This window comes from Onychomys torridus, chromosome 11 (assembly GCF_903995425.1).
Source record: "Onychomys torridus chromosome 11, mOncTor1.1, whole genome shotgun sequence".
Classification (NCBI taxonomy): domain Eukaryota; kingdom Metazoa; phylum Chordata; class Mammalia; order Rodentia; family Cricetidae; genus Onychomys; species Onychomys torridus.
In genome coordinates, this window is record NC_050453.1 from 37,765,472 (window position 1) to 37,788,880 (window position 23,409).

General features: G+C 40.9%; 2 protein-coding genes across 4 annotated transcripts in view; one reads left to right on the forward strand and one right to left on the reverse strand.

Moving 5' to 3' along the window:
- Ralgps2 (Ral GEF with PH domain and SH3 binding motif 2) overlaps window positions 1-23,409 on the forward strand; it is a 137,706-nt gene that overhangs the window by 81,394 nt on the left and 32,903 nt on the right. The gene's annotated exons all lie outside the window — the stretch shown is intronic.
- Angptl1 (angiopoietin like 1) lies at window positions 1,039-22,632 on the reverse strand. The gene is made up of 5 exons (XM_036202026.1): window positions 22,175-22,632; window positions 15,424-16,269; window positions 4,864-5,057; window positions 3,056-3,326; window positions 1,039-1,701 (listed from the first exon to the last, which is right to left on the reverse strand). The coding sequence occupies exons 2-5, from the start codon at window positions 16,241-16,243 to the stop codon at window positions 1,514-1,516; spliced, it is 1,473 nt and encodes a 490-aa protein (XP_036057919.1). The 5' UTR covers window positions 16,244-16,269; window positions 22,175-22,632; the 3' UTR covers window positions 1,039-1,513.

Here is a 23,409-nt window from a genome sequence, read left to right on the forward strand (position 1 = left end):
ACACACACACACACACACACACACACACACACACACACACACACACTCTGCATGGTGTCGCTGACAGTATAGACAGTACTTGGGTCTCCTTCCTGGGAGCAGATCTGCATCAACTGTGTGACAGTAGAATGCACCCATTCGTTAACGGCAGTTTGGAAACTCATCCCGTTTGCTAGTTTGTATGTTACTTTCTCCTTAGTCACTTCTAAATCTGTGAAGATTCTGTAGGATTTGTCTTTGGTGTCAGATTTGGGTTAAGTGAAGTGCTGGTTGATGGCAAAACGAACACCGCTGGCATTGAGCTGTAAGTTGTAAACTGCTCTGTGATACAGCAGGAGAAGTGTTGATCTGTGCGCTTGCGTTGTCTGAGTGGCCGTCCGTGTTAAACCGCCTCTGTCTGTGAACATTTGCTCATTTTTAGTTCTTGTCACATTTTCTTTTTAAGTAAGTGTAAATCTCACATCTTTAAAATATTAGCTTCACGAGTGAGTCAAGGGCTAATCGGCTGTAAGAAGTGAATGTGTCATTGGGAGGAAGTTGTTTCCTTAACCAAAGTATGCAGTGGTGCTTAGGAAGCTATCCAGTCTCTTTCACAAGTAAAAGGCAGACCTTGTTTGTTTGTTTGTTTATTGCCGCTGTCATGCATCAAGCTCAGGCCTTCATAAATACAAGGCGTACACTGTACCACTGAGCTATACATGCCCTAGCCTATAGCTAGACGTTTTTTCTCTTAAGGTAAAGTTTAATAAATGGGATAGGGTGGCAATTAATACATTTAGAATCGTAATTCAGATATATATTAAAAGTGGTATATTGTCTGTTCTCTTTTGTGATATCAGTATCCCACAGCTTTTGTCATTATATAACATGTATCAGGTGATTTTGGTGGTAGCATATCATGAGTGTCAAGAAATTAATCTGTTTTTATGCATTTCCCATTTAAGTAATGAGGGTGTTAGTTATGCATTTAAAAGTGATTCATATTGTATTTTGTGTCCTAAATTATTGGAAGAAAATAATTACAAGTGAAAAACATAATTCAGTTTAAATTTTCATTTTAAATTTTTATTCAATGGAAAAACATATTTTTAGTGGCAAAACTAGAGATCTTTCTCTAATTTCCTGTCTATATTTTCATAAATAAAATGAACTGTATGGCTAAAGTCTTAAAATTATTTTTTCATTGAAAATTAGAGCAGTGTTACATGTTTTTAAATAAATCATTAAGTATCTTGATCATGTATTTGGATTTGATTCAGAATAAAGCTTTGTTTTACATCATGGCAGATATTTACATTTACCTGTATTCGGTCAATATAATTTTTAAAATAACAGATTTGCATACAAATAATCTTCTGTAGCATATTAAAGGAGAATGGAGCATATATTCACAGATACATTCTTATAGTCACAGCACAATTTATTTTACAAACTGTGCCAAGTAGCATGTAATGTTTACATTTGGGGAACTGAAAAGTGAAGTTCTGTGGAATTTATTCAGAGACATCTGTCTTCAGTCAATAGGCTTGATCATCATCTGAACTGCCCTCAAGGAGTATGACCCGCCTCTGTACTCAGCCCAGAAAATTCCATCTTGGTGCTTGCTTCTGTAATGGCCTCCTCTGTACCATACTCCATTGAGGTTCGAGTGTGCACAGGCATTGTACCACCAGCCTCCTTTATGAAAGTGGGCACAGTTTCCTGCAGGAGAAATACAGACACTAAAGTAAACGTTCTTCTGCATATGACACTTTACAAGCTGTCAAGAACGTGTCCTTCCTTTGGAGCAATTTGAGTGACGGGCCCCTGACTAACTCCAGGCATGTTCATCTTGGTCACTCATCACTGGAACTAACTACCTTATTCATTTCAGTTTTTGCCTACTTTACATTTATATAAATTCCATTTTCTGCACAGTAGAGTAAATAAAATGCAGTGTTTCTGTGTAAGAAGTATATGAAGAGAAAGGAGAGATAAAACAGATTGACTAAGGTAGATGGTAGAGCTTGAGAAAAAATTGAAGTCTGAAAATAGCCTAACTCGTAATCAATTGAGTTGTGAGCAGAAAGGTGGGTTTCCCGTCCTGTTTCTCTTCTTCTTCTGCTAGTAGAAAATAAGTTAAAATAGTGCCCAATATGCTGCTGGGTAAGTAATAACTGCTTAATAAGCTGTTGAGGAAAGGTTCTTATGAGATGTCATCATCTGAATCTCATTATTAAACAACACTCATCCAAGGGTTTGATGACCGCCATACTTTGTTCCCTACTGCCAACTTGACATAATCTAAATCACCTGGGAAGGGAGTCTCATTGGAGGTTGTGTCGGTTAGTTTGGCCCGTGGGCATGTTCCTGGGGGAGTCTCTGAATTAAGGTAATTGAGGTAGGAATATCTGCCTGCTGTAGGTGGTTGTCATTCCCTAGGCAGAGGTCTGAACTGTCTTAAGAGCACTAGCGTGCATACTTTGACACTCAGTTTCCTGGTTATGGGTGTGATGTCACTGACTCCCTCACACTCTAGCCACATAACTTCTTTGGTACAATGAGCTGTGCCTTGGAGCTATGAGCTGAAATGAGCCCCTTCAGCCTCTCCCTATGCCTTGGCTGTTTGTCACAGTGTTTTATCACAGCAACAGAACACGAAACCAAGACGCATTACTTGGTTTCCATTTTCTAAGGATGTCTAGCAGCACCTAGTAAATTATTTTGGCTCCTCTTGGAGGCATCCTCCAAAGGGCAGAAATTCAGTTCCTTGCTAAATCTCCAGATCTACAGTTTCTGACATATGATAAGGTCCAGCTAGTATATGAATGTTAGGCAGAGTTTCGTTTCCAAGCAGATGTAGCTTGGTTTTGCCTTGGTTCTCTCAGACTTTGTTCTTCCCAAAGAACGTTGGGGTTGCCTTAGAAATCCTAAAAACGAAGTTCTATTATATTCCCGTTGACTGTGTCCAAAATAACCTTTCTGAGATTTGGAAGCATATAATACACTTTAGTAACTTGACTCTTAATGCATAGAAGGTGGTAATTGTACAGCCATGCTTGTTTGTTTGTTTTACCTGTATACATATCTTTATCTCTGTCCAGTGTGGTGAATTGTTTACCATTATGCCACATCATAGAATCTCCTGCATTCCCCTGGTAAGTTCCCAAGCGCAGTCTGTAAGATTCACTTTCGGGTTCCAGACGAAAACTACTATACTCTGCATAGACCTTCTTGTCACTCCAGTCTTCTAATTCAATCAGCAGCTTATAATTGTCTTGATTACTGAGCTTATAGATATTGTCCAGTCCGAGCCAATACTCTCCATCAATGTTTCCAAACCCTTTCTGTTAATAAACACAGAAACAGAAACATATAGATGAGTATAGAGACAGTAAATGTCGCCACAGCCACAAGTTAAGTTTGGACCCTGAGTAGGGTGAGGATATTGTTCCTTCAGGGTAATTTGACTTCCGTGGGATTAGGGAAGTCTTCTTGTTTTGCTCTGCTTTATCTTAATGTTAATACTAATTTATGTAGCTTCAAATGCTACAAAAAGTAAAAGCAGAAAACCCCACAGGCTGTGTTGATAGCTACTAAAAACACTGACTGAACTCCCTCAGTCCTGATCACACCGTCGTCATCCAAAGCTGTGTGTCTTCGAAGTATATGTATATAGAGAGTACATAAAATCATGACCATTGTTCAATCAAAATGATAGTGTGTGTTAAAACAAATAATCGTTTATTTTATTATAAGTTAAAAAAATAAGTATTGTAGTAATCTTTAAAGTTCACCCTGTGAAAATTATAAATTACTATCTGAAAGAAATGCCTTATTTTAATAAGCATTTGACATGACATTGGAGGTTTGCAGCAGAATAAATTTAGTAAATTTCATCTTAACACTGAAAGTTTGTCTTCAAAGACTGCAAGGAAGGTGGTGTGTGTGTGTGTCCATGTCCGTTGGAAGCAGTTACTTGTTTGGACATTTCCATCATTTCTGACTGGACATATTAATGTTTCACCCTTAACTGGCAGTAAAATTCTACCTAAGAACGAGCAACCACGTGGTTACTTCACAGTTTTAAACAAGGAGTTAGCATTCTAGAAAGCCTTTTCTTCCTCCCTGTCCAGTGTCCTTAACTGATGATGTACACATATATATCTCACTCACAAATTAGCATTATGAACATCAGAATTATCAACACACCAGTTGTTACTTCCTCAAATTGATATCACATGATTTGGTTCTATCTAGGAATCTTATTGTGTTCATAACCCTACAACCCATGTCATGATACAAACTTAAAGCATGGTTATTAAAAATAGTTCAAGAAGGGGGTCACTTTTTAAAAGTTGTATACTTTGTTATTGCTTCAATGCTACAATATTATAAACAAACAAGTCGTTGCATTAAGACATGGATTTGAAGTGCTGGAGAGATGCTCAGTGGTTTGGATTCCCAGCACACAGCAGCTCACAGCTACCTGGAATTCCAGTTCCAAGGGATCCAACTCCTCTTCTGACCTCCATGGGCACTGCATGTACATTGTGTACATAATAAATGCAGGCAAAACACACTCATACAAATAAATAAATAGATTTTAAATTACTGAAGTAGAATTAAGTTATCTTTGTAAAATGTGCGTGTGTGTATAAGTTATCCCTACTCAAAGGAGCATTTAAAAGGATATCTTAATTTTTTTTTTCACATTTTAATTTTAGCTGTGCAACTAGAGGTGAGTATAAACCTTTTGCTGGATAATGAAAATCATATGGACAGTTATGTTTTCAACTGAATGCTTTGTTTATTGCCTAGCATGGTCACTATTGCAAGACCTGCTTGGGTCCACCTTCCCCAAGTGTGAACTCACTCATTTACCTTATAATTTTCCCAGTTTCTGAAGAAATTGACAGAGCCATCTGTCCTTTTCTGAATGACAGTCCAGCCCCCAGGATCCACACTGTTCTCACACCATAACTGCATCGGTCCGTTGCTGTTCTCTGGTCTGATCATGTAAATCCCACTGGCTGAGTGCCCAGCTTCTTTTGCTTGCTGACAGTCTTTGAATGGCCCTGTAATTTAAACAGTGATGTTTGAGAAATGTAAAAGATAAGTATTAAAATAGTTCTTAAATCAAGATTCTTACCTTCATATTTCTATCTTTAGAGATGACCACACTTTATCTGCTGTGTGCATAATGCTCTATAAAAGTTAAAGAAACTAAATTTAAAATATATATTAAAACCAAACGGGTGCAATCAGCCCCACTAGTCAAAGCATTAACTTGTTTCATCTCCCATTCTTCTCTGCTTTGTACTTTATCAATGTGCACTCTGAAAACACATAGAGCATCATATTGTCTTTTGTATTTGACAGATGTTTCCTTGAAGCTGTGATCTTCATTCTGACACTAGAGTAGCCACTGGTACCTCAGTTTTCTTCCTCTCTCATATGGACATTCAGATTGTTTCTGATTTTACTATAATAATTAATACTGTGCTCAATGACGTCATCCTTACTGACCTTACCCTTTTTTTTCATACTTAAAAAATGCTGCAGCTTTGAACCATATTTTCCTGGTGCCAGGCTCAGAGTGTGTGATCTTTCATTTCAGTGGATCACACAGAGTTTGTGTGTTCAGTGGAAGTGGAGCACTACAGTCTAGTAAGCCTTGTCAGTATTAAGTATTGTGTTTCCCTTTTGGAAACACAGTCATGTTCATTCATTCATTCATTCATTCATTCATTCATTAAATGCTAAAAAGCCCTGAAATAAAGAAAATGGATCTCCCAAAAATACGTAATCTTCACTTTCCTTCACATAAAAAAATGCATGTCAGGCCAGGTGTTAAGTCCAGTAGGCGAATGGCCAGATGATGGCCACAGTGTAAGGTGAACGAACACACTTTTGAGTTCTGGACCAGCCTGGCTTCCGTGGAGACCTTGTCTTAAAACTAGTGGAAAATGTAGGAATGTTGATCTAAATGTCTTCTTCCTAAGATACTGTCTGAGTTATGGCTAAAAATGATTTTCTTACCAAAGCTGCTCAGTGGCCCTGTGGTGGCTTTAATGCTACGCAGAGAGTAGTTAAGGTCATGTGAGGTGGGGGTAAGCCCTTGCTCATGTGCTCTTCTGCTCCCGGGTAAATGTTTGAGTTGCTACGAAATGTTTGTCTTTTTCTTTCATAGTGCCAGCCGTTCTGTATTTTGGAATTTATTCTGTGCACACATGTCAGAGGACAGCCTGCAGGGGCAAGGTCTCTCCTTCCATCATGTAGGTCCTGGGAGCTGATCTCAGGTTGTCAAGGCTGGTCACATGGCTCTTGCCTCCTAGACATTGTATCTTTAGCCAGTAAGATTTCAACTTTTAAAAATGACAAAGACATGATGCTAAGTCATTTGGAGTCTGATTTGTACATTGTAGGGTCTAGAGAAAACACCCTCTAGCTCTACTGAATATCCTCGAGTTCCATCCTACACTAGTCTTTCAAGCCTTTCCTTTTAAGAGCACGCACAAATTATGACTCAGAAAAAAAAAAATATGCTAAAATGAAAATACATTTGAATAAGAGAAAGTTTTTAAAGCCATTTGTCATTTTTTTTTACTAATACTTTTAAATTCTGGCATAATTTTTAAATATCTGAAAATAGTCAAAGTTCTTAAAAGAATTTCTGTTCTATAATTATAATAGGATTACTGGAATTTTGAGAAATGTGTTACATACATTGTGCTAAGAACATAGTGTTGTCCCCATTGGCTCTTACTAAGATAAGTTAATTTCATTATGTAAATACTACAGCTTTTCTGTCATTGGAAGGGATCCGGTGAGTGTGAGCTCTTCCTTCTGGATCGCCCCTGAGGATGGAGATGGCCTGTGTTGTAGAGCTTTGCCTCTGCTCTTATAACTGGGCATCAGTCAAGTTTGTTAGTAAATGAATCAGTCTTTTCACTTTAAATAAAAGGAAATGGAAAACTATATGCCAAATTTTCTACTCCATATTTTTGTATTTCATATATAACTTACAAATTTTTTAATTTGTCAGTATGTGTACTACAGATTACTAGTAAAAAATAAAATAACCTGGAAAAACGTTCACAATGTTTAAACGTAAAAGTAAATATGTTTTAAAGTAACATTAGGTGTTGCTTTTCTTCTCCTTTTTTTTGCCCACAAAGTTTCATTGGCTTCTTTTTTCTCTTCTGAGATTTTCTTTTTTTACACCTATTATGAAGGCCTCAGAGACAATTGTTTTGGTTTTTTGTTTTGTTTTAAAGATTTATTTATTTATTATGTATACAGTGTTCTGTCTGCATGTATCCTTGCATGCCAGAAGAGGGCGCCAGATCTCCTTACAGATGGTTGTGAGCCACCATGTGGATGCTGGGAATTGAACTCAGGACCTCTGGAAGAGCAGTCAGTGCTCTTAACCTCTGAGCCATCTCTCCACCCTGTCAATTTAAAAAAAAAAAAAAAAAAAAAAAAAAAAAGTTTGCTGAAGTTGTTTGTTTTTTATCTTCACATGGGATTTCACCATGTAACCCAGGTTGGCCTGGGAATGGTGGTGTGGTACAAGGTTGTCTTAAAATCACAGTCATCCTGCCTCAATCTCCCAAGTGCTGGAGGTACAGCCCTTGCTGTCATAACTGGTTCAGTCCTCTCTTTTCAAGTCATGAGTGGATTTGGGGGTCTCAGTCAAAGCATTCAGAGGTTTCTCTCCCTTTTCCCATTTGTGAGATTTCCAGATCCCCCTGCCTCAGCCTGCAGTGCTGGAGTTGGAATGTATGCACTGTGCTGCTCTGTCCTCAGAGCTGTTGTTAGCACAGTACTTAACTAATGTCGTTACAGTAACTGTCGGTAGTCCCCTTTTCCTCTTTGTTCTCATCGTCACATGCAGAAGTAATGTCCTAAATTACTTCAGTACTTTATTTAATTCATAAATGCTCATGAAGATATTCAGTATGGCTCATTAAAGGTTAGGGTATAGTCATTTCTACCACAGAGAAATAAGACATTACTGAAAACCCTCAAGTTATAAAAATTCATAAACTAAAAATAACACCTGATTTTAACCATACACATACTCTGCATTCTACTGAATTACATGTGGCACAAAACACTGCTACTCTTGTGGAAAATCCCATAAATACGGATGTTACTTCTTTTTCTTTTCCTGAATCATGTAAGAACAATTTCTCAGGGCTAGTGAGATCGCTTGGTGGTTAAGTGCACTGACTGCTCTTCTATAGGACCTGGGTTCAGTTCCCATCACCCACATGGCAGCTCAAAACTGTCTGTAACTCCAGTTCCAGCCTCACACATACATACAGGCAAAACACCAATGCACTAAGTTAAAAAGTTTAAAAGAGGAACAATTTCATGCTATAGGAGTATAGTTGTAGTCAGGCCGGAGAAGAAGAATTACATTTCAGAAAGAATGAAAACTTTAATTTCTGACCAGGGAGAGAAGTGTGAGGAAAAGTGAGGACTCCCAATCCCATACTTTGATTAGTCTGCATGACACATGGTTATGTATTTGTATATTCATAGACAGGGACTTTAATCTTTGGCTGGGTATCCATGGCTTTAGTCTATAACTTCCTCCTGTCCGAGGACCTATTTATAGTGTTCTCATAAAAGCTGGGCATGTCTGTAATCCCAGTGCTGGCTTGGAGGTCAGGAACAGGAAGCTCCCTTTAGCTCATTGGTCGCCAGTCTAAACAAATCAGTGAACTTCTTATGTAATGGAAGACCTTATCTCAGTTGTAGATCAGTCAAGGAGGATGCCCAGTGTCAACCTTTGGACACATGCACACAAATGAAAAAAGGGTTTTAATTTAAAAGAATGGTCTTTTCTGAATCTAGTACAGGCTAGACTATTTCTAGGTCCAGAGATAACTGAACAACCTTGCGGTTAAGTGGGAGGTGATGAACTGGTAAGGAAAGGTTAGTTCCCGCAGTGTGGTGAGCTGGTGATGAACTTCAGGCAGAACATGTGGTAAGGATGTAAAGTAATGGCTGACATTGAGCAGGAGTTGTCTTCCTGTGTCTACGCCAAGTGGAAGAAATGGAAGTTGGGCTTCCTGGGACTTGGCGGCCTCACTAAGCCACATGCAGACTACATACCGAAGTGTGTTTGCTCTTACACAGCTCTTAGAGGTTTCTGTGTCTGAAATATAAATGACAGGAGGATGTTTACAGCCTGTCAGGTGGGCCAGAGACTTGGCTCAGTCATGTGCTTGATTGTTTTACTTGAAAAGTCCAGTCATGGTGGAATTTCTAAAGTTAGTCACATTTTGTTCCTGGATTGTGCCTTTTAGGGAAGTTAGAGAGTCTAGGAGTGTGTTTTATTTTATTTTCAATTCTTATTTAAGGCCTGGTAGTATTTCTCTTCATGACACAGGGGTGCTTTGTGGGCAGCACACTTAAATAGTGCCCCTGTCTAAGCAGGTTCCAGGTCCCCACTCTGTCCCTGCTGCTTCTCTACTTGGGCCTCACAGTGTTTCTGCGTGCTCGCTTGAGTACAGTGTGACAGTTCACATTTTGTAAAATATCTACTTCAAAGTGGCCCTTTTGATTAATGTAAGTGGTTGTAAAATATTTAGAAATGTCACAGTTTGGGATGGTGACAAAGGCCAGGCTGAGTAGCCCCTGACTTCTGCCTGGACAGGAGGGTTCTGTAGCAGGTCAGACTTGGGACTCAGCTTTGCAGTGGAAACCTTACTGCCGGCACTCAAACATTCCATCTGCTAGGCAACGTAAAGATGTGTCAGCCTTTGTTGTTTAGCAGATAGATTTTTTTCCCTGCTACTTAAAAGGTGCTTAAATGTTTAAACAAATTGAAGAATTCTAGGTTGTCTGAATGCAGTTCCCATTTGATAAAACTTCCAATACATGGAAATTGAAATTTCTCTTCGACTTTACCAACCCATTCTGTTTTTTTGACAGTGAACCTTGTGTTTCCAGCTTGAGGAAATGGCAGCGCTGATTGCTTGGTGGGAGACAGGGTAGAAGAAGCAGAGCTTGTGCTCCCCTTCAGTACAGACAGTGAATGTCCCAAGGCCATGCCTGCTTCTTGTAATACACTAGTAGCCCACTGTATACTGTTGATCTTGACAGAAACATTTTCTCCTTGTTGCTTTGCATGCCTTTTAAAATTTCTGTTCTAGAATTAGATGATAGTTTTTTATAGAAATTAGCTTCTTTCTCTGGATCATATTTAACACTAATAAAAATTCTTAAAAGTACTAGTAGAAAATTATCATCTTTATTTTTGAAAATCCAAAGCAACTTAATGCTTTGCATATTATTGAACAAATTTACCCTGATTCAGAAATTTGGGGCTTCAAAGGGTGTGGACAGGAAGACTGTATACCTTCAAAGGGTGTGGACAGGAAGACTGTATACCTTCAAAGGGTGTGGACAGGAAGACTGTATACCTTCAAAGAGTGTGGACAGGAAGACTGTATACCTTCAAAGGGTGTGGACAGGAAGACTGTATACCTTCAAAGGGCATAGACAGGAAGACTGTATACCTTCAAAGAGTGTGGACAGGAAGACTGTATACCTTCAAAGGGTATGGACAGGAAGACTGTATACCTTCAAAGGGTGTGGACAGGAAGACTGTATACCTTCAAAGGGTATAGACAGGAAGACTGTATACCTTCAAAGGGTGTGGACAGGAAGACTGTATACCTTCAAAGGGTGTGGACAGGAAGACTGTATACCTTCAAAGAGTGTGGACAGGAAGACTGTATACCTTCAAAGGGTGTGGACAGGAAGACTGTATACCTTCAAAGGGTGTGGACAGGAAGACTGTATACCTTCAAAGAGTGTGGACAGGAAGACTGTATACCTTCAAAGGGCATGGACAGGAAGACTGTATACCTTCAAAGGGTGTGGACAGGAAGACTGTATACCTTCAAAGGGTGTAGACAGGAAGACTGTATACCTTCAAAGGGTGTGGACAGGAAGACTGTATACCTTCAAAGGGTGTGGACAGGAAGACTGTATACCTTCAAAGGGCATAGACAGGAAGACTGTATACCTTCAAAGGGTATGGACAGGAAGACTGTATACCTTCAAAGGGCATAGACAGGAAGACTGTATACCTTCAAAGAGTGTGGACAGGAAGACTGTATACCTTCAAAGGGTGTGGACAGGAAGACTGTATACCTTCAAAGGGCATAGACAGGAAGACTGTATACCTTCAAAGAGTGTGGACAGGAAGACTGTATACCTTCAAAGGGTATGGACAGGAAGACTGTATACCTTCAAAGGGTGTGGACAGGAAGACTGTATACCTTCAAAGGGTGTGGACAGGAAGACTGTATACCTTCAAAGGGTGTAGACAGGAAGACTGTATACCTTCAAAGGGTATAGACAGGAAGACTGTATACCTTCAAAGAGTGTGGACAGGAAGACTGTATACCTTCAAAGGGTGTGGACAGGAAGACTGTATACCTTCAAAGGGTGTGGACAGGAAGACTGTATACCTTCAAAGGGTGTGGACAGGAAGACTGTATACCTTCAAAGGGTGTAGACAGGAAGACTGTATACCTTCAAAGGGTATAGACAGGAAGACTGTATACCTTCAAAGAGTGTGGACAGGAAGACTGTATACCTTCAAAGGGTGTGGACAGGAAGACTGTATACCTTCAAAGGGTGTAGACAGGAAGACTGTATACCTTCAAAGGGTGTGGACAGGAAGACTGTATACCTTCAAAGGGTGTGGACAGGAAGACTGTATACCTTTAAGGGTATAGCCATTCCTCTAAAATCAAACTTTTTATTACCCTTTTCTTGCATTCAGTAATCTTGAAATAGGCTTCATTCATCTCCTATAATACACATTTTAATTCTTCTCAAAGCAGAAAAGATTTTGTGTGGTGAGTTTGACTCTGAGTACCTCATGTAAGTGGAGTCACAGTCTTTGTCATTTTATAGCTGGCTGGATGCCCTTTAAGTAGTACAGGTTATTGTGTCTCTTGCACTGTGCATACAGAGACTCTAGAATAACTCCCTACATGTGGACTATAGTAACGATTCGCTTGGAGCCAGAACATATGTGAGCATTATAGCCGTCTGTTTTTAATCGATTTGTATAACTGTCCAAACAGTATTAGACACTTTTCTCTAGGGTTGTAAAAATAATTTTATCATATTACACAAAGAGATAAAATAGCAGCCGTATTGACTGTTGCTTGTAATGGTGTATATTTGTTAGGAGTGAGGGCGTTAGAACTGGAGGGCACATGACAGGCATCTAGTTCATTCAGCACTAGCCTTACTCAAGGCATACATATAAGACAGGCCAAGTCACTGACCCAAGTCGGGAACGAGGGAAGTGGCACTTGTTGTGATATGGCCGATTGTGTCCATAACTTTGTTTATAGAGTAAAACAGAAGTAATGTTGACTAAAAACAATAGTGAAAAGCTTATCTCTGTGCTTTAATTTTTACATTCAAGATTGATTTCTTAGGACTGCTGTGTACACCATTGTTTTTGTGAACGTGAAACACACATTAGGGATTGGGCGTGTCAAATCCCTGGCATGCATTTAATTCCTTGAGTTTTCTTGTACTGAAGTTCTGTGAATGAAAAGCCTTCAAAATGATGCTTTCAGGGACTGGAGAGATGGCTCATAGGTTAAGAGCGCTGACTGCTCTACCAGAGGTCCTGGGTTCAATTCCCAGCACCCACTTGGTGGCTCACAACCATCTGTAATGAGATCTGGCACCCTCTTCTCTGTGTACATAATAAATAAATAAATCTTTAAGAAAAATGATGCTTTCGTTTTGTAAAGCATTTTCTTGGTTTGTTATATAAATAAATATACACATCTTCATTTCTTCTAAAATTGATGATGCCACTGACTTAAATTTCAGGATCTACTTAGAAAACTCGACAGCAGTTGTTCCCAAACTTCTGTAATTGTACCTCCCATTGCTTGATAAAATACACCTCAGTTATCTTTCTATGAATAACATATGAACTACTGTACTGATAAATCATATACTTTAAAAGCTTAATAAAACTTGTTTTGAAAAGGATAGGAAAGATGAATGTTTTTTCTTTTCTAATTCCAGTGGATAATTTTGTACATGTTTTTGAAAATTAAGGGGTGTGGGTTACTAATTAATGATCATCATTTACCTAATTTAATGATACCCTGATGGTTGCTGCTCTTAACACTTGTTTTCATGAAGACCCTTAGATTAACCACTTTAAGAGGCTCTGTGTGGCAGGCGGTGGTGGCGCACGCCTGTAATCCCAGCACTCGGGAGGCAGAGGCAGGTGGATCTCTGTGAGTTCGAGGCCAGCCTGGTCCACAAAGCGAGTTCCAGGACAGGCTCCAAAGCTACAGAGAAACCCTGTCTCGAAGGGAAAAAAAAAGAGGCTCTGTGTTATCAAATCATCTAATATTTTAGCACCAACAGTTGAGACATATCTGTCTGCCAGAAAGGAGCTTATATTTTAGAATGCATGTGGTGATATATTGTGTACCCTAATAAAATTTGCTTGAAGATCAGAGAACAGAAAAGCCACTAGATTAAACATAAGACCAGGCAGTGGTGGCACAGATCTTTAATCCTAGCACACGGGAGGCAGAGATCCATTTGGATCTCTGTGAGTTCAAAGCCACCCTGGACTACATGAGATTGACTCAGTCTAGGAGAGAAACAGCCAGGTAGTGGTGGCACACACCTTTAATCCCAATACTTGGGAGTCACACACCTTTAATCCCAGCACTAAAAAGGAAGTGATGGCTGGGCGGAGAAAGGTATATAAGGCGTGAATAGACAGGAACTGAAGCCTTTTCAGGCTGAGGAGTCTTAGAGGTAAGAGGTGGTTAGTTCCTTTGTCTCTCGCATCTTGCAGCATTGACCCCAATATCTGGCTCCGGCTTTTTATTAAAAGACTATTTAGCAGTTTGAGCAACAAATGCATTTCTCTTGGATGTGCTGTGGGTTCTTGTAAAAGTAATATAATTCAAGAAATGTATGCAACACACACAGTAGAGGTATTTGTGGAAATAAACAAAACTTGAGGCCTGTGGAGGTTTGACAAAATAATTATTTGGGGGCTTACTTATTCATTCTTCAAATACAGTTCTACAAGATGACATGCCAGACTTGGTCCAAGCGGGGAGACAAACAAACCTCAGTAATTACAGTTCAGTATGGAGTAGAAAACAGATTGAAGAAATAGCTCATGACGTGGAGAAAGAGCTGCTTAGTAATGTCTGTTTGAGTCTTGGGAGGCATAGCATTAGTCTTTAAAGCCTTGAGGTAAACCTTGATCACCCATATTTCAGTAGAGGAGGTCTTGGCACAGGAAGTAATAGACTGTCCTAACGCAGATGGCCAGTGTCTCTTAAACCAAGATCCCAGGTGACCTTTGATGTCCTGAGATGTGGGGGAACTCTGAAAGTACAGTGTCTTGAAGACAGCTCGTTCACATTGTGAACAAAGCAGGTGTCAGTGGAAGACCAGGGAAGGTAGAAGACTCTGATGTGACAGTGTAGAAGTCTGAAGCAGAGGTACAAATGGCAGTGGTCCCCACTGCTGCAGACAGCCACCTTGGGCTGGTTCTCTGCAGCCTTTCCTATCTCCTGCCTTTTCAGTAAGTAAATAGCTTCTATTTTCCTTCTGGGCATCCGAGTTTCCCTCCGCTGTAAAGAAGAAGTCATCTTATGAAAGGTTCCAGAGACGGCTCATGAGAAAATTGAAGCACGTGTGAACGTTACTAAGTGAGACAAAGGAGTCTGCTTGTTTACTGGTCCCCGAGTCCAGACTCAATGAAAGCAGTGAGAAAAGGGATTCAGAAACTGAGGCCGAGCTCTCGGTATCAGCGTAGGGATTTTTAATGTTGACAAAACATTAGCCTTGGAAAACAGAACCCCTTTTCTCTTGAGGTAACAGAGCTAGATGTTTTGAAGTTGGAAAGAGCAGGAGCCCAGGGTCTGATTAGTCACAGAGCAGTGTTAGGGATCAGACTCTGAGTCTGCACAGGCTTGAGGAGAAGGAGAGCAGAATTGTAGACGTTCTTTTGGAAAAGGATGCCGGCAAGAGGAGCAGAAAGGCTTCTGAAGGGTGGGGAGGAGGTGGAGCTGTGGCTGCAGGTTCAGGTGCAGAGCGGGTCTTTATAGTGTGTCAGTGGTCATTCCTCTCACTGACAGCAGCCTCCATTGTAAGAATGTGGATGGAAGAGTACTATTGGGGGGGGGGGGGCTTTATATAAGCACCTAGAAACTTAGAGCAGGGAGAAGAGAGGGATTTTATGTCAAATCCTACTACTACTTCCTAAAATTGAAATTTTAATTGACCATGTGTAATGACATCCCCACACAAGAACAAGGGCTTATTAAGAGCATTGCTGCCTGAATGGTATAGCATGCTAACTTCTTTCTTCCATCTGACCAGTAAGAGTAAACTCACCTTCATTGATGAAAGTTACTGCTGGAATCTTGAAAGGGCTTTTTGTGGGAGCTGTTGCCAGGTCCGGTGGCGGCATTAAGTCTCTGGGATACCCTGGATCCCTCTGTATCTCATTGCCTCCCAGCAGACCAGGTGTGTACTGGGGGCTGTTAGGAATGTGTCGGGGCACAACCTGGACAAGAGGGGGAGACACATGGGTATCTTGTCGGGAGAATATCCTCAAGCACTGTTCTTCCAACAGCGTGATCATCACAGACTGGTTATTGACAAGGTCAGTCAGGGAAGCATATTTCACCTCTAGTTCCCTGTACCTTGTCGCCATCTTCAGCATTTCTGTGGTGACATTGAGGATTTTGTTTTCCAGCTGAGAAAGCTCCAGTGAGTTATCTCGTTTACGGATAATCTCGTGTAGTAGTTGCATGTACAGTTGAGTGACTCGCGAGTTCATGTTGCGGCTTTCCTTTCTCAGCAGCTTTACCTCGTTCACAATGTTCCCATCTACGTCGACCACCAGCTGCAGAACATCAATCTCTCGTTTCTGCCTAGAAAGCACATCCTTGAGGTTCTCCAGGTCCATCCTGGTAACCATGTCTTTAATAGTGCCTGTGTCTTGACCTTTGGTGTTGACACAGATGGGCCCTGTTATCTTTTGTTCAGGTACCAAGAATGTATATGAACATTTCTTTGCTTCCTCCTTACCATCTGTGGCACGGGGATATCTCCTTTGGGTTATTTTTTCTATTTTGAACTGTCCTCCTTTGCAATGACCAATGCCCAGTAGAAAGAGCAGCACACCTAGGGTCCAAACAAACGCCTTCATTTTGAAATGAAGTTGTACCACAGCGTCTTTTGGAAAGCAATTGAGTGAAGAGAAAATGTAAAAAGAATTAATGTTAATTTACATGCAGATCAAAATCACATTGAGATTTCATCTTATCCCTGCTAAAAGTGGCTGTTATTAAAAACATAACAAATGCTGGCAAGGATGAGGATGGAGGCACTTTTATCCACAAGTCTGGGAGTATTATTAGTAAAGCCACTGTGGGAGTCAATGTAGAGGGTCCTCAAACAGGAAATAGAACTGCCAAGCCAGGCCTTCGTGGCACGCACCTTTAATCCCAGCACTCTGGAGGTAGAGGCAGGCTGGTCTCTGTGAGTTGGAGGCCAGCTTGGTCTAGAGAGCGAGTTCCAGGACAGTCAAGGCTACACAGAGAAACCCTGTCTCAAAAAATAACAAAAACAACAACAGAAAGAAAATAGAACTGCTGATTGGGCTGTTTCACTCCCAGAAATCTCTGAAGGACACTTAATCTACATACTTCAGAGGTGTTTGCTCACCCTTGTTTATTACAACATTATTCACTAGAGCTGAGTGATGGAATCAGCCTAGGTATCCATCAAGAGAAGAGTGAATGAAGAAAATGTGGTATATATGCATAATGGTTCAACCCTAAAGAACAAAGTCAAGTCGTTTGCAGATAAATAGATGGAATTGAGTCACCTTACTAAGGAAAATAGGCTAGACTCCAAAAGGCAAATCTGTTGAACCTAGGTTCTATATAGACATACATGGTAGTCACACCTGACTTGAAAATATGGAATTGTGAAAATAGGAAATTATTTTGGGAAAAGACTAGGAGAGAGAATGGCGAATGAATATGATCAAAATACATGATAAACTTGAACAAAAATATTGTGAAGCCTGTTGCTTTCTACAGTGACGTTAAGCTAGTCATTCTTAGATCAGTAATATTTAAAAACAAAAAACAAAAACGCTTCTGTGTTAGTTACTCTTCTGTTGTTACGATAGAACACCACGACAAAAGCCATGTAAGGGAGAACGGAAGTGGGAGGGCGTGGTGGCAGGAACCGGAAACAGAAATCACAGGAGCAGGAGGAGGGGCGACGTCCCAAAGGCGTGTGTGCGTGTGCGTGCGTGTGTGTGCGTGTGTGCGTGTGTGTGCGCGCGCGCGCGTGCGTTCTTCCTCCAACAGGACACTTCCTAACCCCACAGCGCCACCCACTGGCCAAGTGTCTAAGTACATGCGTCTGTGGGGACGGTTCTCACTCCACCCACCGCAGCATTCGCTGGACACCCAGGGCCGGGACTACTAGATTAGGTTTGACTTCAATTCTTCAGTTCATTATTAAGTTAGAATGTTGATATTTGTTTAAAGAGTAGATCTCCAGCTCTTGCAGCTGCCACCTTATATTGCACTTTTTGTCCCTGAGCTCATTAAAGAGATTTTGATCGGTGCCATCCTGTGAAAGGCACACTTCGAGGTGCAAGGAGAGCTTTTAAGACCCAAAAAGTTCCTTCCTTTAGAAAGCTCACTCTCAGCCGGGCGGTGATGGTGCACGCCTTTAATCCCAGCACGGGGGAGGCAGAGCCAGGCAGATCTCTATGAGTTCGAGGCCAGCCTGGTCCACAGAGTGAGTTCCAGGACAGCCAAGGCTTAACAGAGAAACCCTGTCTTGGGGGGAAAAAAAAAAGAAAGCCCACTCTCGGAAGACTGAAAACAGTACCTAATGTGTATAAGGTAGTAGTTAAGGCATTGCTTGGTTAGTACTGCAGTCTAGGTAGTCTTACTAGTCACTGTTCAGAGTATAATGATATCATATAAGGCCAGTTAAGTTCGTCTGCACTAAATACCATGACTTTTTTTTTTTTTTTTTGGTTTTTCAAGACAGGGTTTCTCTGTGTAGCTTTGCGCCTTTCCTGGAACTCACTTGGTAGCCCAGGCTGGCCTCGAACTCACAGAGATCCGCCTGGCTCTGCCTCCCCAGTGCTGGGATTAAAGGCGACCTTTTTTTTTTTTTTTTTTTTTTTTTAACCTACCAAGTCAAACAGTTTTACCATCACATGTTTTTGTAGCATCTGCTTTTGAGACTGGAGACAGGTTTAAGAATGACAGGATACTCACAGTCATCGTGGGTAATTGTGTTTCCTGAACTGCAGGCATGCATATGCTCAATGCTTATAGGTGAAAGTCTAGTGGTTTGTATTTAGGTAAAAAAAATTCCTAATTTTCAGCAGCATTACCAAATTGGCTGTTGTACAAAAAAACCTTTTTGTCCCCGTGATGTGTGGAAGGACAGAGGCACTGATATTAAAAAACAGGTCTAGATCTTGAGGTCCCTGGCCCTCAGTCAGTATCTGTGGTGGCAAGACTTAGGCACAGGACACAGTGCTTGGACTGTCCTGTTGGCTGTGGCCGAGGAGAAGTACCTGTTCTTAAGAGTCCAACACTGTAACTTTCCAAAGCCCAGAGCTCTCCCTTTCTCTTTAGTTAATCCCAGACAGCAGTGCAGGAGTGGGGACGGAAGGAGTGGGGGAGTGTATTCATGTGATCAGGTTCGTGAGCAAGCCAGACTCAGCAGCTTGATGCTGCCCGCTGGGCACCCAGGGAGCTTTTCTTACCTGCTCCTCTGCCAGAGCCCTTGCTTCTTGATTGAAGAGGTTGGACCCCACGTGGTATATGCTTGGGACTGTCAGCACAGCAATGACACTACTGGATACCTGGGGTGCTTTCGGGGGGAGATCACTATCTCCAGCCCCTTACCAAACCAGTGTTGTCATAACCCAGGGAGGCAGATGGTTCTGATACTCATTGTCACCCCAGAGCTGATAGTGCCCACATCAGTAGTCACACAGCTGTTCAAAGGGAGAGCCAAGGGTTGGGGATTTAGCTCAGCGCAAGGCCCTGGGTTTGATCCTCAGCTCAAAAAAAAAGGCAGGGGGGGGGAGCCAAGCCGGACGGTGGTGCACCCCTTTAATCTCAGCACTCAGGAGGCAGAGGCAGGCAGATCTCTGAGTTCAAGGCCAGCCTGGTCTACAGAGCGAGATCCAGGACAGCCAGGGCTACACAGAGAAACCCTGTCTCGAGGTAGAGCCTGAATTCGAACCCAGGCAGAAGGCACTAGAATTGATGTTTTTAATTAACCACATCATCATATGGCTCTGCTATCCAAACTACTCTCTGTCAGGAGACTAAGAGCAGTGTCTCACTTACAAAGAGAAGATCCAGAGAAGAGAACACTCAGGTGGGTTCAAATACTGGACCTGCAGCTTGTGTTCCGTCGTGTCTGCCATAACAGAAGGCATCTTGGTATGTATGGCTCGTGACTTTCCCTGGCCTGTTCCTTCGTTGTGCAAAAGCATGTGCAGGTCCATCTGCACCACCTCTGTCATTTTTTTTGCACCTATACTTTGTTACTGTCACTCCTCTCTGTCCATGTGTATTCTGCCAGTTGGTGTTTATGTGATTAACTAGAACGCACACGCACGTGCACACGTTTGTTAGTGAAACATGGACTTGGAGCTGCTGGGCAGACTTCTGCCACCTGCTCTCAGAAAGCAAGCCTCCTCAGTTTGGGTATCTTGGTTTAGTGCTGTGTTCAAAGAGGGTAGATAATGAAAATAAGCAAAGAATGGGAAGCATGTGGGAAGAAGCTCTTTGGTGAAGTCCTAACATTTGCATCAAAGTCCTCTGTGCAGACTGGTGCTGGAGCACAGCACACAATGTGTCCTGTTCTGCACGGTGCCTTCTGACCCTGGGAAATGCAAACCAGAGTCATCGTTTCCTCACAGAGCATCCTTTACCCTCCAAGAGTTACCTATACAAAAGCTGTTGACAGATTTAGTTATATTTGCAGGAAATTCTTGGAATCGAAATGTAACTTTATTTAAAAACAAGCAAACAGGGAACAGTACAAATAAAATCAGGAGAAGCTATTAGCCTCTCGGCAGAGATAGATTCCTTTTCCTAAATCTCCTTGTATCATTTTAATAATAGAACAGAAACTCTTGACTCAAAAATATTTAAATACTTTCTAGAATGAAATAAGCTACTGAGACAAGGAAACTTTAAATTTAAAACATGAGGATTTTTGGTGTTTTGATCAATTATCTGCCTTGCGTCACTATGATTCAGAAAATCAGTCTTAAGATGATAAAAGAAAAAATGGCAATTAAAAGCTCATTATGGTTGTGGTGTTTGTTTTATGCTTCCTTATTACAGCAGTGATGATCTCATTATCCCTTATAGCAGAGTTAGGCACATTCTTAAGGAGTAGACTAGATACGTCATGAGCAAAGAACTGATTTTTAAAACTTGTTTACTATTACATTTTCTAAAATTATTCTCTTATTTAATGTTTCCCCCATATGTTCAGTTTTAAAAGTGAAAGATCCATAAATCTGCATTACCTCGTAAAACCTTTCTATTTATGTTAAGATTTTCCTAGGTCCCAAAAGAATGTTATAAATTAGTTATAGTGCGCTGAGGCTTAAATCTGCGCCTTTGCCTGTAGTGGTTTTTAGAAAGAAAAAAAAATCTGTGCAGTTGTATTCATTTTTTTAGTTGTATTTCTCTTTGTGGTTGCTGTATTGCCAACTGTAATAAGAAATAAATGCCTGGATTACTTCCTTTGTCTGTGCCTGAGATATGAGGTTAGCTATAAGAAGTACTGACCAGGGAGATAAAGACTTTCCTGGTTGTCAGATGTGTTTGAGGTACTAACCTGAGAACAGCCCTAGAAATGGACCCCAGACAGACAAATCTGTGATTTACACACACACACATACACACACACACACACACACACACCCTACTTAAATGCCTACCTAAGGCATTGGAAGACCTTATGTTGAATGAAGTCCTGCTTTTATCTTGGCAAGCAGTAACAGAGATGATGGTGTTTCAAAATCATGTATGACTTGGAAATTTTATCAGACTCTTCTGTAAAATATGTATTTAACAAAACTCTCAGAATTGAGAGTTTTAATGTTGAAGTAAAGTTGGAAAAACAGAGCTGAACATTATCATTATTTGTTGAAAATTCTGACCACTAAAGTTTAAAGGTCCAGGAATCTCCCATCATAACAAACTTGGCTGTCTTTGGTGTTAAAGCTTACTATTGGTAAGCAGTTAATTTCATAATTCTCAGGATTAACAAAGCTCCCGATAGAATATTGAAGGACACCTATGTCTTAGGTCTAATTAAAACAGACTTTTGACCTTTCCATTGTTTTTCAGTTGTTAAATCTTCTGAGTTCATATTGTTAATCCTTGTGACCCTAATACTTCTCAGTCCTGAATATTTGTATCAATAATTACTTTTGCAACTAATTCCAGTTAGAAGCAGTTTTAATCCGAAATGAAATTTTCTGTTGTAGGTAAATTTAGGAAACACTTTAAAATGATTAATTGTAACAAGAGATATCATAGATTAACTTAGTCTCCTAAGAGTTTTGTTCTGTTGTAGTTGAGTTTTGTTGGAAACATTCAGCTAACCAGTTCTTAGCTTTGTTTTGTAGCCACACTTTGAAATTCCCAATAGTTGGTGTACATCTTTACACACACACATATGCACACCATCGTCCAGAAGAGAACCTCGGCGCGCTCACAATGGTTTTCTGGACTTTACATCCTTTGTTGTTGACTGCTGAGCCACAGGAGCTTAGGCATTGAGTGAGTTATTGTCAACCTTTCCAGTATCACTAGAGAGTTTGTTTTCAGAAACCCAGCATGTATGGGTAGTCTAGAGTCACTCTAGCTTGAACTTCAAGCACTACATGGTAATCGTGAAGCACTCCATGACTAGTTTTTACAGAAAGACACAAAACCTTCAGATTCGAATCAGTAGCATCTGCTAAAGCTCTTTGGTAGGTCTCTTAATTTCTAGTACAAAGGAAAATTACGCATTTGACATAGAATTTTGAGTAAATATAAGAGAAACATTAAAATACCTTTTGTGTCTGTTGAAAAGTAAATCCGGAAACTTCGTCCTTCCCTGCTCTCTAAAAGATCAGTGTAGAAGTCTGTTCGTCTCTGACTTCAGGGGCAACTGCATTTTTGTTTCTGACCGTTGAATCCAAGCAATAAGCAATTTGTTTTTATAGCACTGTCGCCACCTATGGAATTTGGGGCTGTCTGTGGACTTTCGCTAATCCAGCAGAGAAGGCATTGTGGCTGTGCTGTCTGCTGCATGGAGGAGGGCAGGAACCAGCCGCAGCTGACAAACTGTCCCGCACAGCACAGTACTCCAGAAGAGTGATTCCCTCTCCTCCTCAGTAGACTCCAGTTCAGCCCACGTATGACGTCATTAGAAGACTGCTGGAGCCTGGAGAGGGGGTGGAAATCTCCTCCTTAGGATTTCCTCTGTAGCCCTAAGTGGGGAGGGGGAGCTGGAGCTGCTGCCGGAGGTTGACTAGCTCTGAACAAGGAGAGATTGTGTGCAGGTTGTAGGAAGGGCACCATCTGGAAACAGACTATCGTAGTTCAGCAGGCAATTATAAAATAAACATTGTAGTCTGCTGGCCACAGAGCTTTTGAGTTGAAAAAATAGTACTCCACAGCCGTAGGGGGCTAGACTTTCCCAGGAAGCAGGCACCTAACATTCAATTCTCTACAGCCTCGGGAACATCTAAACATTTATTCTGCTGTCGCTGTTTCAGGACATTTTAAACCTTCAAGAAAATGTAACGAACTATGTCATGCTTCTTAAGAGAAAACTGCTTTTATAGCTAACCTTTAATCCCAGCACTCGGAAGGCAGAGGCAGTCGGATCCTTATGAATGTGAGGCCAGCCTGGAATGCACACAGTGAGCTCCAGGCCAGCCAGGGCTAATGAGTGAAAACCTGACTCAAAAAAAAAAAAAGAGAGAGAGAGAGAGAGAGAAAAAGAAAGAAAGAAAGAAAGAAAGAAAGAAAGAAAGAAAGACAGACAGACAGACACACATGCACCACACACACACAAAACTTGCTTTTATATGTAATCACTTAAAACAAGTGAAATTGATGATAAATCTAGTGGGGTTTATTAATCTTAAATTCTGTGTTACATAATTAGTGCTTCTTTCCATCTCAGGGTCTGTTATGTAATATGATTGTTTACAAAATTAGCCCTGTCCTAGTTAGGTTGTTATTGCTGTGAAGAAACACCATAACCCAAAACCGCTTAGGGAGGAAAGGGTTTATTTGG

Coding starts and splice junctions, on each gene's coding strand:
- Angptl1 (XM_036202026.1), bottom strand. CDS start 16,243: ATGAAGGCGTTTGTTTGGACCCTAGGTGTGCTGCTCTTTCTACTGGGC. Junction 5,058..15,423: donor AGTAACTTTCATCAATGAAG/GTGAGTTTACTC, acceptor TTTAAATTACAG/GGCCATTCAAAGACTGTCAG. Junction 3,327..4,863: donor GAAACTGGGAAAATTATAAG/GTAAATGAGTGA, acceptor GTTTATTAACAG/AAAGGGTTTGGAAACATTGA.